Source organism: Panicum virgatum, chromosome 9N (genome assembly GCF_016808335.1).
Source record: "Panicum virgatum strain AP13 chromosome 9N, P.virgatum_v5, whole genome shotgun sequence".
Classification (NCBI taxonomy): Eukaryota; Viridiplantae; Streptophyta; class Magnoliopsida; order Poales; family Poaceae; genus Panicum; species Panicum virgatum.
In genome coordinates, this window is record NC_053153.1 from 48726 (window position 1) to 65690 (window position 16965).

The window sequence follows — 16965 nt, forward strand, 5'->3', positions numbered from 1 at the left end:
AGAAGGAACGAGAGATGCACGGAATTAGGGGGGCAAAGTAATTTGAATTAATGATGAAAATTAGTTCAAGATTACAGCAGAAAACTAATCCTAAAGACTAGCACGGCCGCCCTTCATCCTCCCTCTAGTTCCTACAGACTGCACCCTATAAATCTAGAGAGCCCTCTCCAAGGATTTTCTCTCTTAAGCTCTTGTGCTTGTGTCTCTAGCCTAAGTGAGGGGAGAGGTAGTGTTTATGGCAGCCCACTCCTCTTTTTATAGCCAAAACAGCCCCCTTCACTAAATGACCCTAATACCCCTAAACCGACTTAACACTAAGAAGGCCCTTAGGGGCAAAACTGAAAATACATAGATAGATCTCATCGGGCGGCTCCGGTGTCTTCCAGGCTTTGCTTAGGGTCGGCGCAACCTCATTCACAAGGTGGGATTACTGCCCAAACCTTCTTGGGCCGCCTAACCTTGGTGGGCTGCAGCGCCACTAACCCAACTGGCCGGTGGGCCACCTGGCTGGCCGCTGGGCCCCACTACGGCTAGCTGCTGGGCCCCACCAGGGGGTGCTGACGTCAGCATTCCCTTTAATTTTGTACTTTCAATATCTTTTTCATCCGAGCTCCAAACGAGGCAAATAATATATCCGTTGGAATCGCCTCGACGAGCTCTACGCAATGGTGAGGTTCTTGAAGGTATTTGAGATAATTTTCTGTTGTGATATTTTGGATCCTTTTCCCAGGCCCTTTTGCACACAACCCCGTTTATGCTCCATTTAATGTCATTTTCTGCGTATTTGAGCATCTCCCTGCAAAACAATGTAAACCACAAAAATGTCATGTTTCTCAGTTTCTCACTAAGGTCATATTCCATCTTTTATCCCTATACACACGTTTTGGTAAATCAACTATTTTAATTACATAAGGAAGCCTAAGCAATAAACCAGTTATGCACAATTAAATACCTCTGCTTCCATTGATAAACTCATCATTTACTGCACTGAGATATCAAGGTTTTGATTGCTTACTATTTGCTGTGAATCAATTGACTTGTTATCTTACAATCTGTAATTGCTTAACATACATTTGTTACAGCAGAGTTAATACTAATTCTATTTGAGGTACAATGTGTGGTAGTGGCATTCATAAAAAACATTGAAATCAGCTCATTTGTGATATTGCCTCCCACTACATATGTAGAAAATAATTTACCTATACCAAATAGAATCTAAGCAGGTCTGCTTGTGATTTTCACTAATCTAAATACAGCAACCCTATAATATGCAGAAATTTGAAGGGAGTCATACGAACTTATTTCAAAAATAAGCATATGATCAACTAAGCATGGAAGAAGAGACCATACCTTTTTTTTCATATCCTCCAACTATTGATTCAAAACCAGCCTCAACATAAATTGAAATCCAATGGCAGCACCTCACCTAGAATAAGCACAACATGAAACAATTTGAAGTATAGATTAACGAGATAACAAGCATAATAAAACTTTTACTATTTTGGTATGGTTGTGTTGGGTCGGCTAGAAGCTTAGAGGGGAAAATGACTATACTAACCCACTCCTTCCGAGATATTGTAGTGCCACGTGTAATGACTTTTGCTATTTTGGTATGGCTGTCTGTTTATTTCCTAAGGTCGTTTCCTGCATGCTTTTATATTCTTTATTTCCTAAGGTCATTTCGAGCGTGCTTTGATATTCTTTATTTCCTAAGGTCGTTTCCAGCTTTGATATTCTTTATTTCCTAATGTTATTTCCAACATACTTTGATATTCTTTATTTCCTAAGGTCATTTCTAGCATGCTTTGATATTCTTTATCTGTGCTAATTGATATTCAACTCCAAGGCATAACTGGTTGAAAGTTTCATTAAGAGTGTGTTCTCTCTATTTTATAGGTTTGCATATTTGCTTATGGGCAGACACTGGTAAAACATTTACCATGTTAGGTGATGATGGAGATGATGCAAAGGGGGTGATCCCACGCGCTGTGGAGGAAATTTTTGAGACCATTCATATTCGAGAATCTTTGGGCCTAGCTCACCATACAGTAAAGGTTAGCAAACTTTTTTAGGGTAGAGGCTTCCTTCTGCCGACCCAAGTTTCAACTATCAACCTAACAGCCAAACAGCATCACAACTAAAGTTCAAAAGATCAATCACCACTTGTCCTTGTTAACATTTTTCCCAATTATCCTCTCAGATTTTTATTTATTTGTTGTATCCAATACAGATTGATATGAGTGAAATTTATAATGAAGAAGTGCGTAATGTGAGCTCAATGGCTTCGAATGATAACGTCGTTAAAACAAAAACCCAGGCGCTTGGAGCTTTAAAGGAAGCATTGAGCAAGAGGTGAGTGTTTACAAAGGGAACAATTTTGTAGTTAACATTCATGTTAATTATTATGTAGTGTTTTCTCCATTTTTGCACAATATATAATTGAACATACGAGCACGTGCTAAAATTTGGGTGCCTAGCCACTAAAGATTCCTAGAATTGGAGGTGTTCAGTCAGGATTGAGTGGTTGCATAGCAATTCGTAGTCCCAAATATAATTATGACCGTATTGCGCCCTAAGCTCAACTTCATCTTGGTTTTCCATGTAAGGCTTCAAATCTGCACATAATATGTGAGACAAATAGAACTTATAGGCATTATCATTTATCTTCTATAGTGTTTTAAAGGAACCATCAGCGCTACCCATGGACACCTATGCTACTCCTTAAAAACATAGGCAATATGTGTAGCGTCATCACTTTTTTTTGACATTGTATGAAGTGTATCATTTTAGTTAACAGTCCTAGAACAAAATTCAAATATCCTTGCAAAGAATAGTTGGAACGATAAAGGTATAAACCATGGGGTTTAGAATGTGACTTAGTTTCTTTGACAAGTAGTACAATGTGCAACATATTATTTGTCTTGTTTACACCAAAATGTTCCTTTGGATGGATGTTACCTTTTTTTATACACTTTCATTCTTCTAAAATAAATGTGTATTTTCCTCACATTTATTATCTAATCATTGCTGTTGCTAAGACTTCACGCAATGAAAGATCATCTCGAAGCCATTTTATTTTCAGGTTATCCATATATTCTTATAACGAGGTTAGTGATAACTTCAAAATCAAAATAGTTTGTTAAATTTATACTTAATAAAAAGTATAAATGTCTTTTTAATGTGACAGAAAATGGAAATGTGTGCAGGAGCTCTTAACATTATTGATTTAGCCAGTAGTGAAGCGGCGTACAGTGATGCTACTAAAGAAGTACAAGCCGAGGCCAAAGTTAGTGTTCAAGTATTTATAGCATTAAGATCAATGTTTTTAAGGCGATAAAGCGAGGCATGGTGACCGACTACCGTCTTACGCTTAAGCGAGTAAGGCGTAAGGCGAGGCAACGCCTTATGGCCCTCCAACAGTAGTACAGACTAGAGAATTGGAAGCATGTCATACCTTGGTGTTGTCTCCTCCTCTCCAGCCTGTAGTCCCAAGTGTGCATCCAACAACACACTGCAATGGAGAGCCAATTCATGTTAGTACCTAGGTATTTCATAGGGAATATGGCACCATCAAAAATAGAATTTAGTTGAGGGACAGATAAAGAATAACAAGTACATAAGCACACTGCCACAAATAATAAATCCATTACACAACCAGTTTAACAGATAGTCCACTAAATAAGATAGACTGGAGTGCTCAGTGAGCACATTCCACAATACTACAATACTAGTGCATAAATAGTCTGGCACAAATACTCTCACAACTCTCAAGCACCATTAAGTCAATAGAAATCATCATCCATCACAATAGGATCTGAATTGCCACCACAAGCAGCAGCTTGATCACTTTCGTCAACAGCAGCAGGTGCAATTTCACCATAGTCATCAACTTCCACATCATCAGCAAGATATTCTTCATCAGAGTTATCTTCAATGTCTTCAGCCTCCTGCAGTTTATTAGTCCTCCAAATTGGGGCAGCAGCTGCTGCAGACTGCCTCCGAGCATAAATTCTGTTAATATTAGTCACATCGCCGCGGGCTGCCCTAGGCAAATTGCGACCACGATACATGTGGGATGCACCCTCTATAACCCCGATACTTCAACATGACCCTGTATCATGTATCCGATATGTATCCGCGTATCCGTATCCGATACTCCGATACACCTTTGTGCCTTTAACTTTTGCAGAAATTTGACGTATCCACCTATCCGTATCGGGCCGATACTGATACGCCTATCTGTATCGGTGCCACATAAGATGCACCAACAGCCTCATCAACTTGTTCTCATGTAATTCCACGGCCATCATAGATTGTTTCAGCATCCTCATCAACCCATTCATTGTTCCAATCAAAGTCTTCATGACATAAAGGATCAAAGCTGCATGCTCCTTTCTCATGTCGCTTTTGGAACCTCACTGCCATCTATCGGTTGTATTGAACATAGACCAAATCATTAAGCCTTTTATGTTCTAACCTTTTTCTTTTCTTAGTATGAATTTGCAATGGTAAAAATGCAAACAAAAGATATTTTCAGCAAGCATTAATTGGTAGTAGATTTTGTTTATTTCTTGAACTAGGCTAGTTGACTAATTTACATATTACTTATAGACTCAAATACGCTCCAACAACACTCACAACCTAAAGCTGAAGCACAAAGCCCAACAACACGTTTTGCAAACCTTTGGAGCTCTACAGCTTTGCCACTATATGAGCGCCATCATTCAACTAGAACAAGTGACCAAAGAAACATTTTTAAGTTACAAATTAGGAAAGAGTAAAAAATTCAGATTGTATAGTCTGTGAATAACTTACTAGGAGACTTGCTTTTGATGTTGTTGATTGCAATTTTGTTGCTGAAGCTACCCCTTAGGTCCTCATATTCCAAAGCTTGGTCATCAATCTTGTTTTGAAGATCCTAGTCAGGCACTATTTTTGCTAGGACCTCAGTAAATGCAGACCTTAGCTTACCAGCAAAAACGTCATCTGTTTTCAAGTCAAAATACTTGTTTGGGTTCAAATATAGTGCTGCCCCATATAGTGGTTGGTCCATTTGATCTTTCCAACTCTTGTCAATGATTGCCAAGATATCCTTAAGGAAGTCTGCTTTTGGCTTAGTAGGAAAATTCTCTGTAATCTTTTTCTTTGCATATTCCATTTTGCCAATGTCCTGTAGTATAAAGTCCAAGCAATGTGCAGCACATGGTGTCCAAAACAGCGTTGAAATTCTTTCCATAAGAAGCTTGCAAGCTGCCTTATAGTTAGCACCATTGTCAGTGACCATTTGAACAACCTTGTCTCTTCCAATGAGATCAATTCTTTGCTGTAGTAAATCTGCCAACATTGGTGCATCATGTACTTGACTTGATGCATCAACGGACTCCAAGAAGAAAGTTCCCTCTGGACTATTGACTATGAAATTAATGAGGTGACAGCCTCGCCTATCTGTCCACCCATCTGACATGAGTGTACAACCATATTGCTTCCAAGCAGCCTCATGTTTCTCTTTCAGTTTGTTGGTCTGTTCCACAGTCTTTGCAAGCAATGGCACCCTCACCTCATGGTAGCTAGGAGGTTTATATCCAGGTCCATACTGTCTAATGGCCTCACACTTAATCTCAAAGCGTCTTGCATTGATAGCATTCAATGGTATTCCACTCTCATAGAAGAAATTGGCCACATGCATATTGACTTCATCACTTTCTTCCTTGGTCCTGATCCTTCCCTCCACACTGGTTTGTGCAGGTTCATTCTTAGAATGCCTTTCCTCTTCTGCTCTTTTGGTCTAGGTGGTAAAGATGTAAATTTCAGAGCATATTGCTTCCTTTTGGATGCTGTCCCTGAATTTGGATGTTGCATAGTTGTACCAGATGATTTGAGTGGAACTTGGATGCTGTCCCTGAACCTGGTTCTCACTTGGTACCACTTTCTCCACTTGAACACCATCATCGTCATCATCTAGGTTTAGCACTCTCCTTCTTCTTCCCTTAACTAGTGCTGCTTCCATTGCAGCAGCAATTTCTGTTATCGTCTTAGGATATTTGATAGCATCTCCATATCCACCTACAAGATGCTCCTTCAATCTCTTGATTCTAGCCTTTACTTGCGTTCCACAAAGGACACACTCAACCGAATCTCTGTTGCCAATTTCTGGTCAGAAGCCATACTGCCATCCAGGATCATTAGACTTGGCCTTCCTTTTCGGATCTGTCCTTGGATCATATTCAGCAGTACCTGAGCCATATTGCTTGTGTTTTTCACCTATGTAAACTACATGTGAAAAAAGTTAAGTTAATTCTTTGATTTGATTTTTACAGGAACAACTGTATAGCAAAAGTGGTCAGCAACCTAAATAGAGGATAGAGCTGCTCAAGAGGAAACCAAAAAAATTGAGTTTGCATTTTTACCTGCTCTAACCTAAGTTTTAAAATTTAGAAACATAGTGATTCTATAAGCACATGGACGCCTAGACGACGCCTTAAAAACACAAGCAATATCTAGGTTTTAAAATCTAGGGACAGAATAGTAATTTTATAATAATTGCATACTTACATAGAGAATGGAGGGTTTAGCCCAAATGCACCTTTTTGTGGCCTTACACTTGACATCCCTAATTCGACAATATCCATATTGTTAAATTAGAGGATAGGAAACTTAATTTTAAAAAAAATATAATAAAACTAAAACACAAATGTTAAAATGTCACCAAGATACCTAGAGATTTGAATTCAAATTCTTTTTCTTTTAACAGCTAGGTTTTCTTAGAATCCAATGTCTCCATCTAAAAAGGAATAATAAAATTTAATTAGTAATAGACTTTTGTTATCATAATTTAAGTTCATAATGGACTGAAATGCAAAAGCCTTAATCGAGGACTTAATTTGAGCCGCGAACTCAAATGTTGCAGCTGTTTCTTTAGCATATGTTTTCTCCGAAACCACATTAACAAACATCAACACCTTATAATTTTTTTCCAAAAGAAATCTATAAAGAAAGTTAAATATAAATCTTGTATAAGCACTATAAACTATATAAATTTAAATAAGAATTAACTTAACTATTTTCACCTGTAGTTCTCTTGTAAGTTAGGAGTTTATGAAATTAATAAATTCAGCTCATCTTTCAATTTGACCAATAGTTGTCCCTAAATAAAGCAAACTTTTATTTATAGCCTAAAACAAGAGGATAAAAAAAGATACGTTAGCAATAATATATGAGACAACAAATATTAATATGTTTATTTTCATATTATTTGCTGTCTCGTATATTATTTGCTAATGTATTTTTTTTATCCTTTTGTTTTAGACTATAAATAAAAATTTACTTTATTTAGGGACAACTATTGGTCAAATTGATAGAGGAGCTGAATTTATTAATTTCATAAACTCCCAACTTACAAGAGAACTACATGTGAAAATAGTTAAGTTAATTCTTATTTAAATTTATATAGTTTATAGTGCTTATACATGATTTATATTTAACTTTATTTGTAGAGTTCTCTTGGAAAGAATTATAAGGTGTTGATGTTTGTTAATGTGGTTTCGGAGAAAACATATGCTAAAGAAACAGCTTCAACATTTGAATTCGCGGCTCAAATTAAGTCATCGATTAAGATTTTTGCATTTCAGTCCATTATAAACTTAAATGATGATAACAAAAGTCTATTACTAATTAAGTTTTATTATTCCTTTTTAGATGGAGACATTGGATTCTAAGAAAACCCAACTGTTAAAAGAAAAAAAATTTAAATTCAAATCTGCAGGTATGTTGGTGATATTTTAACATTTGTGTTTTAGTTTTATTATATTTTTTTAAAATTGAGTTTTCTATCCTCTAATTTAACAATATGGATATTGTCGAATTAGGGATGTCAAGTGTAAGATCACAAAAATGTGCATTTGGGCTAAACCCTCCATTCTCTATGTAAGTATGCAATCATTATAAAATTACTATTCTGTCCCTAGATTTTAAAGCCTAGATATTGTTTGTGTTTTTAAGGCGTCGTCTAGGCGTCCATGTGCTTATAGAATCACTATGTTTCTAGATTTTAAAACCTAGGTTAGAATAGGTAAAAATGCAAACTCAATTTTTTTTGTTTCCTCTTGAGCAGCTCTATCCTTTGTTTAGGTTGCTGACCACTTTTACTGTACAGTTGTTCCTGTAAAAATCAAATCAAATAATTAACTTAACTATTTTCACCTGTAGTTTACATAGATGAAAAACACAAGCAACATGGCTCAGGTACTGCTGAATATGATCCAAGGACAGATCCGAAAAGTAAGGCCAAGTCTAATGATCCTGGATGTCAGTATGGCTTCTGGCCAGAAATTGGCAATAGAGATTTGGTTGAGTGTGTCCTTTGTGTAACGCAAGTAAAGGCTAGAATAAAGAGATTGAAGGAGCATCTTGTAGGTGGATATGGAGATGCTATCAAATGTCTTAAGACAACAACAGAAATTGCTGCTGCAATGGAAGCAGCACTAGTTAAGGGAAGAAAGAGAGTGCTAAACCTATATGATGATGATAATGGTGTTCAAGTGGTGGAAGTGGTACCAAGTGAGAACCAGGTTCAGGGACAGCATCCAAGTTCCACTCAAGTCATCTGGTACAACTATGCAACATCCAAGTTCAGGGACAGCATCCAAAAGAAAGCAATATGCTCTGAAATTTGTATCTTTACCACCTAAAGCAGAAGTCAGTGATTACCATGCTTCGGAAAAAAAATCTGAAGAAGTGGTTGAGAAAAGTCATTCTAAGAATGGACCTGCACAAAACAGTGTGGAGGGAAGGATCAGGACCAAGGAAGAAAGAGATGAAGTCAATATGCATGTGGCCAATTTCTTCTATGAGAGTGGAATACCATTGAATGCTATCAATGCAATGAGCTTTAAGATTATGTGTGAGACCATTGGACAGTATGGACCTGGATATAAAACTCCTAGCTACCATGAGGTGAGGGTGTCATTGCTTGCAAAGACTGTGGAACAGACCAACAAACTGAAGGAGAAGCATGAGGCTGGTTGGAAGCAATATGGCTGTACACTCATGTTAGATGGGTGGACAGATAGGCGAGGCCGTCACCTCTTTAATTTCCTAGTCAATAGTCCAGAGGGAACTTTCTTCTTGGAGTCCGTTGATGCATCAAGTCAAGTACATGATGCACCAATGTTGGCAGATTTACTACAGCAAAGAATTGATCTCATTGGAAGAGACAAGGTTGTTCAAGTGGTCACTGACAATGGTGCTGACTATAAGGCAGCTTGCAAGCTTCTTATGTAAAGAATTCCAACGCTGTTTTGGACACCATGTGCTGCACATTGCTTGGACTTTATACTACAGGACATTGGCAAAATGAAAGTGTTCAGCAAGCCTATTGCACGTGCAAGATAAGTTACTACCTTTATTTATTGGCACGGGAGACTTCTTGATGCAATGAGGGAGAAGACATGAGGTAGAGATCTTGTTAGACCAGGAGTCTCAATTGAGGACTGCCTGAGAGCTTCACAGCCCCTTATTGTTTTGTTGAGGATAGTTGATGGTGATGAGAGGCCAGCAATGCCAGAGGTTCAATTTTGTATGGAATATGCAAAGAAAAAGATTACAGAGAATTTTCCTACTAGGCCAAAAGGCAGACTTGCTTAAGGATATCTTGGCAATCATTGACAAGCGTTGGAAAGATCAAATGGACCAACCACTATATGGGGCAGCACTATATTTGAACCCAAACAAGTATTTTGACCTGAAAACAGATGATGTTTTGGCTGGTAAGCTAAGGTCTGAATTTACTGAGGTTCTTGCAAAAATAGTGCCTGAGTAGGATCTTCAAAACAAGATTGATGACCAATCTTTGGAATATGAGGACCTAAGGGGTAGCTTCAGCAACAAAATTGCAATCAATAACATCAAAATCAAGTCTCCTAGTAAGTTATTCACAGACTATACAATCTGAATTTTTTAGTCTTTCCTAATTTCTAACTTGAAAATGTTTCTTTGGTCACTTGTTCTAGTTGAATGGTGGCGCTCATATGGTGGCAAAGCTGTAGAGCTCCAAAGGTTTGCAAAACGTGTTGTTGGGCTTTGTGCTTCAGCTTTAGGTTGTGAGCGCTGTTGGAGCGTATTTGAGTCTAAGTAATATGTAAATTAGTTAACTAGCCTAGTTCAAGAAATAAACAAAATCTACTATCAATTAATGCTTGCTGAAAATATCTTTTGTTTGCATTTTTACCATTGCAGATTCATACTAAGAAAAGAAACAGGTTAGAGTATAAAAGGCTTAATGATTTGGTCTATGTTCAGTACAACCGAAAGATGGCAGTGAGGTTCCAAAAGCGACATGAGAAAGGAGCAAACAACTTTGATCCTTTGTGTCATGAAGACTTTGATTGGAACAATAAATGGGCTGATGTGGATAATGAAACAATCTATGATGGCAGTAGAATTACATGGGGACAAGTTGATGAGGCTGTTGGTGCATCCCACATGTATCGTGGTCGCAATTTTCCTAGGGCAGCCCGCGGCGATGTGACTAATATTAACAGAATTTATGCTCGGAGGCAGTCTGCAGCAGCTGTTGCCCCAATTTGGAGGACTAATGAACTGCAGGAGGCTGAAAACATTGAAGATAACTCTGATAAAGAATATCTTGCTGATGATGTGGAAATTGATGACTATGGTGAAATTGCACCTACTGCTGTTGACGAAAGTGATCAAGCTGCTGCTTGTGGTGGCAATTCAGATCCTTTTGTGATGGATGATGATTTCTATTGACTTAATTGTGCTTGAGTACTTGTCAAAGAAACTAAGTCACATTCTAAACCCCATGGTTTATACCTTTATCGTTCCAACTATTCTTTGCAAGGATATTTGAATTTTGTTCTAGGACTGCTAAGCCTCCTGAGGCGCCGGTGCGTATTGGGGTTCTTGAGCGGGTCGATAATATAAAGAGGGGTAGAGGTAGACCTAAACTGACGTGGGATGAGTTGGTTAAGAGAGACCTTAAGGATTGGAATATCTCTAAAGAGATAGCTTTGGATAGGAGCGCTTGGAGACTAGCTATCAATGTGCCTGAACCTTGAACTTATTTCTTTCGGATTTCATCTCTAGCCCACCCCAATTTGCTTGGGAAAAAAGGCTATGTTGTTGTTGTTGTTCTAGGACTGCTAACTAAAATGATACACTTCATACAATGTCACAAAAAAAGTGATGACGCTACACATATTGCCTATGTTTTTAAGGAGTAGCATAGGTGTCCATGGGTAGCGCTGATGGTTCCTTTAAAACACTATACAAGATAAATGATAATGCCTATAAGTTCCATTTGTCTCACATATTATGGGACTAGTTCTACCTTTGATGTGCAGATTTGAAGCCTTACATGGAAAACCAAGATGCAGTTGAGCTTAGGGCGCAATACGGTCGTAATTATATTTGGGACTACGAATTGCTATGCAACCACTCAATCCTGATCGAACACCTCCAATTCTAGGAATCTTTAGTGGCTAGGCACCCAAATTTTAGCATATGCTCGTATGTTCAATTATATATTGTGCAAAAATGGAGAAAACACTACATAATAATTAACATGAATGTTAACTACAAAATTGTTCCCTTTGTAAACACTCACCTCTTGCTCAATGCTTCCTTTAAAGCTCCAAGCGCCTGGGTTTTTGTTTTAACGACGTTATCATTCGAAGCCATTGAGCTCAGATTGCGCACTTCTTCATTATAAATTTCACTCATATCAATCTGTATTGGATACAACAAACAAATAAAAATCTGAGAGGATAATTGGGAAAAATGTTAACAAGGACAAGTGGTGATTGATCTTTTGAACTTTAGTTGTGATGCTGTTTGGTTGTTAGGTTGATAGTTGAAACTTGGGTCGGGAGAAGGAAGCCTCCACCCTAAAAAAGTTTGCTAACCTTTACTGTATGGTGAGCTAGGCCCAAAGATTCTCGAATATGAATGGTCTTAAAAATTTCCTCAGCGCGTGGAATCACCCCCTTTGCATCATCTCCAACATCACCTAACATGGTAAATGTTTTACCAGAGCCTGTCTACCCATAAGCAAATATGCAAACCTATAAAATAGAGAGAACACACTCTTAATGAAACTTTCAACCAGTTATGCCTTGGAGTTGAATATCAATTAGCATAGATAAAGAATATCAAAGCATGCTAGAAATGACCTTAGGAAATAAAGAATATCAAAGCATGTTGTAAATGACCTTAGGAAATAAAGAATATCAAAGCTGGAAACGACCTTAGGAAATAAAGAATATCAAAGCACGCTCGAAATGACCTTAGGAAATAAAGAATATAAAAGCATGCAGGAAACGACCTTAGGAAATAAACAGACAGCCATACCAAAATAGCAAAAGTCATTACACGTGGCACTACAATATCTCGGAAGGAGTGGGTTAGTATAGTCATTTTCCCCTCTAAGCTTCTAGCCGACCCAACACAACCATACCAAAATAGCAAAAGTTTTATTATGTTGTGCTTATTCTAGGGGAGGTGCTGCCATTGGATTTCAATTTATGTTGAGGCTGGTTTTGAATCAATAGTTGGAGGATACGAAAAAAAAGGTATGGTCTCTTCTTCCATGCTTAGTTGATCATATGCTTATTTTTGAAATAAGTTCGTATGACTCCCTTCAAATTTCTGCACATTATAGGGTCGCTGTATTTAGATTAGTGAAAATCACAAGCAGACCTGCTTAGATTCTATTTGGTATAGGTAAATTATTTTCTACATATGTAGTGGGAGGCAATATCACAAATGAGCTGATTTCAATGTTTTTGATGAATGCCACTACCACACATTGTACCTCAAATAGAATTAGTATTAACTCTGCTGTAACAAATGTATGTTAAGCAATTATAGATTGTAAGATAACAAGTCAATTGATTCACAGCAAATAGTAAGCAATCAAAACCTTGATATCTCAGTGCAGTAAATGATGAGTTTATCCAATGGAAGCAGAGGTATTTAATTGTGCATAACTGTATCTTCCATACTTGAAGCTTGCATGGTTTATTGCTTAGGCTTCCTTATGTAATTAAAATAGTTGATTTACCAAAACGTGTGTATAGGGATAAAAGATGGAATATGACCTTAGTGAGAAACTGAGAAACATGACAGTCCACTACAGTTGATGAGGAGCACGAACAACAGGTCCTCGTGATTCTGAAAATCTAGGTAAGTACACCAGTACCTAAATCATCTCTATTACTATTTGTTCGGTGCGCTTGTGATTTATTCAATTGTGCAAAACTTACTTTAAGTGATGGCTCGGTTCTGAAACTGTATTGTGGTTTCAAGGCAGTCATCATGTTGTAGATACCTTGTGCCCTGGTATAAGTTTGGCCTTGAGATTTGACCTTGTCTAAGATAATCTATATAGAATCTGTATTTCCAATTGTATGGATATTTTTTTTCTCTATTTTGCTATATAAATATGCAACTGAGACAATTAATTTGATACTGATAGTTGCTAATCCAAATTTAATTTGATAACTTTATGAAATAGCCTGACACCTAAAATGTTATTTAACATTTCGTACTAATAATTAACTAATGGCCATTCTGTTTCCTAATTTTGGGACCATGGTGATACCTTGAGCTGAGAAGTGAGCAACATCATCGTCCAACAGTGTCACTGCAGTTGCTCACTTCTGCTTGTCACAATAGCAGGATACATAGCATCTTTTTCTTTATTTATATATGTTCATGGCATCACTTTATTCCATGGAAGCAATTTAGGTCTGAACTTCTGTGTTGACCTGTTTGCACCCACAAAGATGATAGTGCAAGTGCTCTTTCCATATTTAATTTCGATTCTCCTATTTTTTTTAGATCAAACTCTACTCATGTCTGCAAAAGCATCAATGCTGTCTCAATCTGAGCATTGCTTTTCCTTACCGGCAACCAATTCCTTTTGTGGTGTTTTAAGTATCCAATGGGGATTTCAGTTTCCTACCTTTCCTTTTTGTGTCTCTCAAATGTATAACAGAAATGTATGGTCATCAAAGCATACTATGTAGACTTTAGATATCGAATTGTTTTTTCAACAACTTTGAAATTGTGTTCTTCATCAGAATATATGTCAATACCTAAGAAATTAGCAGTAGTGTATTTAAATTTAGAATGTCTTTTTTGTGTGTGTGTGTGTGCAATGCTCATTTCCTCCATGGATCTCCACTCCACCTGTGCACATTTTTGTCACTGGACATATTTTGTTAGAATCGGAAGACTTAGCATATAATCAAGATTGGATCACCTATCTTTGTGATATAAGTTTCTGAATCACACATGCATATTTTTGTATATGCTGCTTCATCTGGTTGTAAACCATGCAGTTTAAAAATTTTCACCTTCAGTGATCATCTTTTTGGCAAATGTTGTGTATAGTAACTTTTTTTTTTGGGCAGTTTCATGCATGAAACCTTTTTACCCTTCATTTTGTGTTCCATTTTGAGAAAGTAATATGATGGATTACAGTGATGTATATATCTAGCAATGGCTCCACTCGCTCCAGCACAGATGCTGCCTGTGATTTTGAATATATGAAATAAGACCAAAGTATTTAATCAAGGTAGGCCTTTCCATTGGTTCGTTTTAAAGAAAAACAAGACGACTTTGATCTACTGTCTGATGCAAGCTGTGTAGTAAAAGAGCACTGATGGTTTGTTAGAAACTATCCTGGATTGTAGGTATAAAATTTTGTGCAAGTTATTGGTCTGTGTTTGTCTCATATGGTCATTTTTATCATTTCTTGAAAGAACACTATAAAGTAACTTCGTAATACAAGTTGGACAACCTTGTTCCCAAATTAAACTGATGGAATATAATGTTTGCAGGTTCTTACTTCTCCACCAACAATTTAATCATTTGTCTCTGGCTAGCAATTTAAGTGTTCTTCTCAGCTATGTGCTTAGGTTAATATCTTGCTCATATTGTAATTAGATTTTCTCCTAATTTATGAGCTGCCTTATCATTTATACCCGCACATAAAGATTAAAAGTATTTTACTCACCAAGCATTAATGCTTATGCCATCGACAGGGACCTCACCACTAATCTGCCAATTTTTTAGGGTGGGAGCAGCAAAGGATGTATACTGTGAAAAATGAGTATTCTCATTTTGGTGCATCTATACCTACTATTCGTTTGCGCCAATTCAAGGGCAGATATTCTAACTGTATATTACCCATCTATTCATCACGTTCTTCAACTCTGTATGCAGTGCGGCCTCAAGGGAAGGTTATTAATGAAGCTCAATTTGGCAAAGAGGTTAGTTACATGCTGTTTGTAGCCTATGCTGTATCACATATTACTTTGTCCTCTTCATTTCCTATTATACTAATATGAGGCATGGCTAATCTCTCTCTCTCCCCCTATTATACTAATATAAGAGGCATGGCTAATCTCTCTCTCTCTCTCTCTCTCTCTCTCTCTCTCTCTCTCTCCCCCCTATTATACTAGTATAAGAGGCATGGCTAATCTCTCTCTCTCTCTCTCTCTGTTGTCATATTTTATGTATAGCCTTCTTGACTGATTTTAACCAATCATTCTGATGTTAGGCCTTAGGGTACATGGGAAAATTTGGAGTAAAATCTTAGGGTGTTGCTCCCTCTAATAAAGTTTGCCTTAGTCAGAGTGGCTGCACATGGGGAGGCACAGTGCATCAGGAACACTGAAATGTTAGGTTGTTGCTTGTTCTAATGAAGTTGCATGTATCAGTGTATCACGTCCTTCAAATGGGACAACACAAATTGTGCCTTTTCTGTTTACATTGGCTACTGATTTGTACATGAATTCCAAATACTTTCATGTCTGTGTAATAGAATAACATTCTATCTCTTAAATAGTACTCAATTAAATTATATGAAATTGATTATGTTGCCATGTACATTAAAAGATGGAAAAGGTGGCATTAACCTTTGAGCAATTTTCTATCTAATCACGATAGCATTCTGTTAAACTTTTCTTTTACGTGTGTTTTTTGCACAATCGGCGCGCAAGGGCACGCCGCATTACCCTAGTAGTACTTTGGAGCGACAGTTCCCCTCTAATGGCTAGTAGGCAAACAAATTTTAGCACACTATCTTTTTGTTCAATTTTTGATTGTGTAGAACTTTGGCAAAAATGGAAAACACTATGTAATATTTAAAATGAATGTTTGATGGCCGCAAGACAAGGGAGCAAGCGCAGGGCTAAGGACAATTAGTTTATTGTTACCTTCTTGCCATCCATTGCACTCTTCACTAATCCTGATATTTCAACAAAGATATCATTTTGTGAAACTCCAGGAGGGAACACTCGATCGCATGTAAAAGCTTTTATAGCCCCTGCATAAAAATAATAATTAATTTAACAATCATATCTTGTGAAGCTAAGTAGTTAAGTGCCATTTGTACTATACTCTTGTATCTATAATAATGAGCATGGATTTGGCAGCCAGGGGACATGGCACCTTCAACATCCTCAGGGTCACCTCCCCTCCCCTGTTTGCGATTCGTAATTCAAAAAAGTCACAGCGCCATCATCCCCAGCCACCCCATCCCCACCCCCACCGCCACCCCCTACCATTTGTTATAGTGTTGTATAGATAAAAGCTACAAATAAATGCCCAAATACCTGATGATGTTTCCAGATAAACACGGCGGCCAACAAACTGTCCCTTCTCCAAGCAATAGACTGCACCATCTTCACTACTGCTCTTGTCAAGAATGGGTCGCACACGGCAGAAGACCCGTATGCTTCCCTTTAATTCCTGCATTCAAAATTAAATCGCAATTTTAAACTAAAAATGATATTTTTAATAATAAAAATATAGCAAGAGTATTAAAACAGACCATTAGCTGGTTATGCATATCGCTGCGTAAGGCGTCCGCCGTGTAAAGTTGATTTTTTTAGCAAATCAACTTCATTTATGTAGCCCTGTATTGGAAGGAGTGGTAAG

The 16965-nt window shown here is 37.4% G+C and overlaps 1 protein-coding gene and 1 long non-coding RNA gene across 3 annotated transcripts; both read right to left on the minus strand.

Annotated features, from left to right (window-relative positions):
* Positions 1-24: 24 nt before the first annotated feature.
* Positions 25-16944, minus strand: LOC120689584 (kinesin-like protein KIN-14N). Of its 2 annotated transcripts, none has more exons than XM_039971893.1 (5): positions 16859-16944; positions 16641-16776; positions 16242-16351; positions 1351-1426; positions 25-796 (listed from the first exon to the last, which is right to left on the minus strand). In XM_039971893.1, the coding sequence occupies exons 1-5, from the start codon at positions 16874-16876 to the stop codon at positions 753-755; spliced, it is 384 nt and encodes a 127-aa protein (XP_039827827.1). In that variant the 5' UTR covers positions 16877-16944; the 3' UTR covers positions 25-752. The 2 variants fall into 2 exon arrangements, with proteins under 2 accessions (XP_039827827.1, XP_039827828.1); XM_039971894.1 differs by lacking the exon at positions 25-796 and adding an exon at positions 823-870.
* On the minus strand, positions 14161-15358 carry LOC120689585. The gene is made up of 2 exons (XR_005681325.1): positions 14376-15358; positions 14161-14341 (listed from the first exon to the last, which is right to left on the minus strand). It is a non-coding gene; the product is annotated as an uncharacterized LOC120689585 (long non-coding RNA).
* Positions 16945-16965: the final 21 nt, after the last annotated feature.

What these genes read in the sequence shown, in the direction of transcription:
- LOC120689584 (XM_039971893.1), bottom strand. An exon ending in TTATCTGGAAACATCATCAG is followed by an intron (nt 16,352 to 16,640) that starts GTATTTGGGCAT and finishes ATTTTTATGCAG; the next exon opens with GGGCTATAAAAGCTTTTACA. An exon ending in GTGCAATGGATGGCAAGAAG is followed by an intron (nt 1,427 to 16,241) that starts GTAACAATAAAC and finishes TGCTTATTCTAG; the next exon opens with GTGAGGTGCTGCCATTGGAT.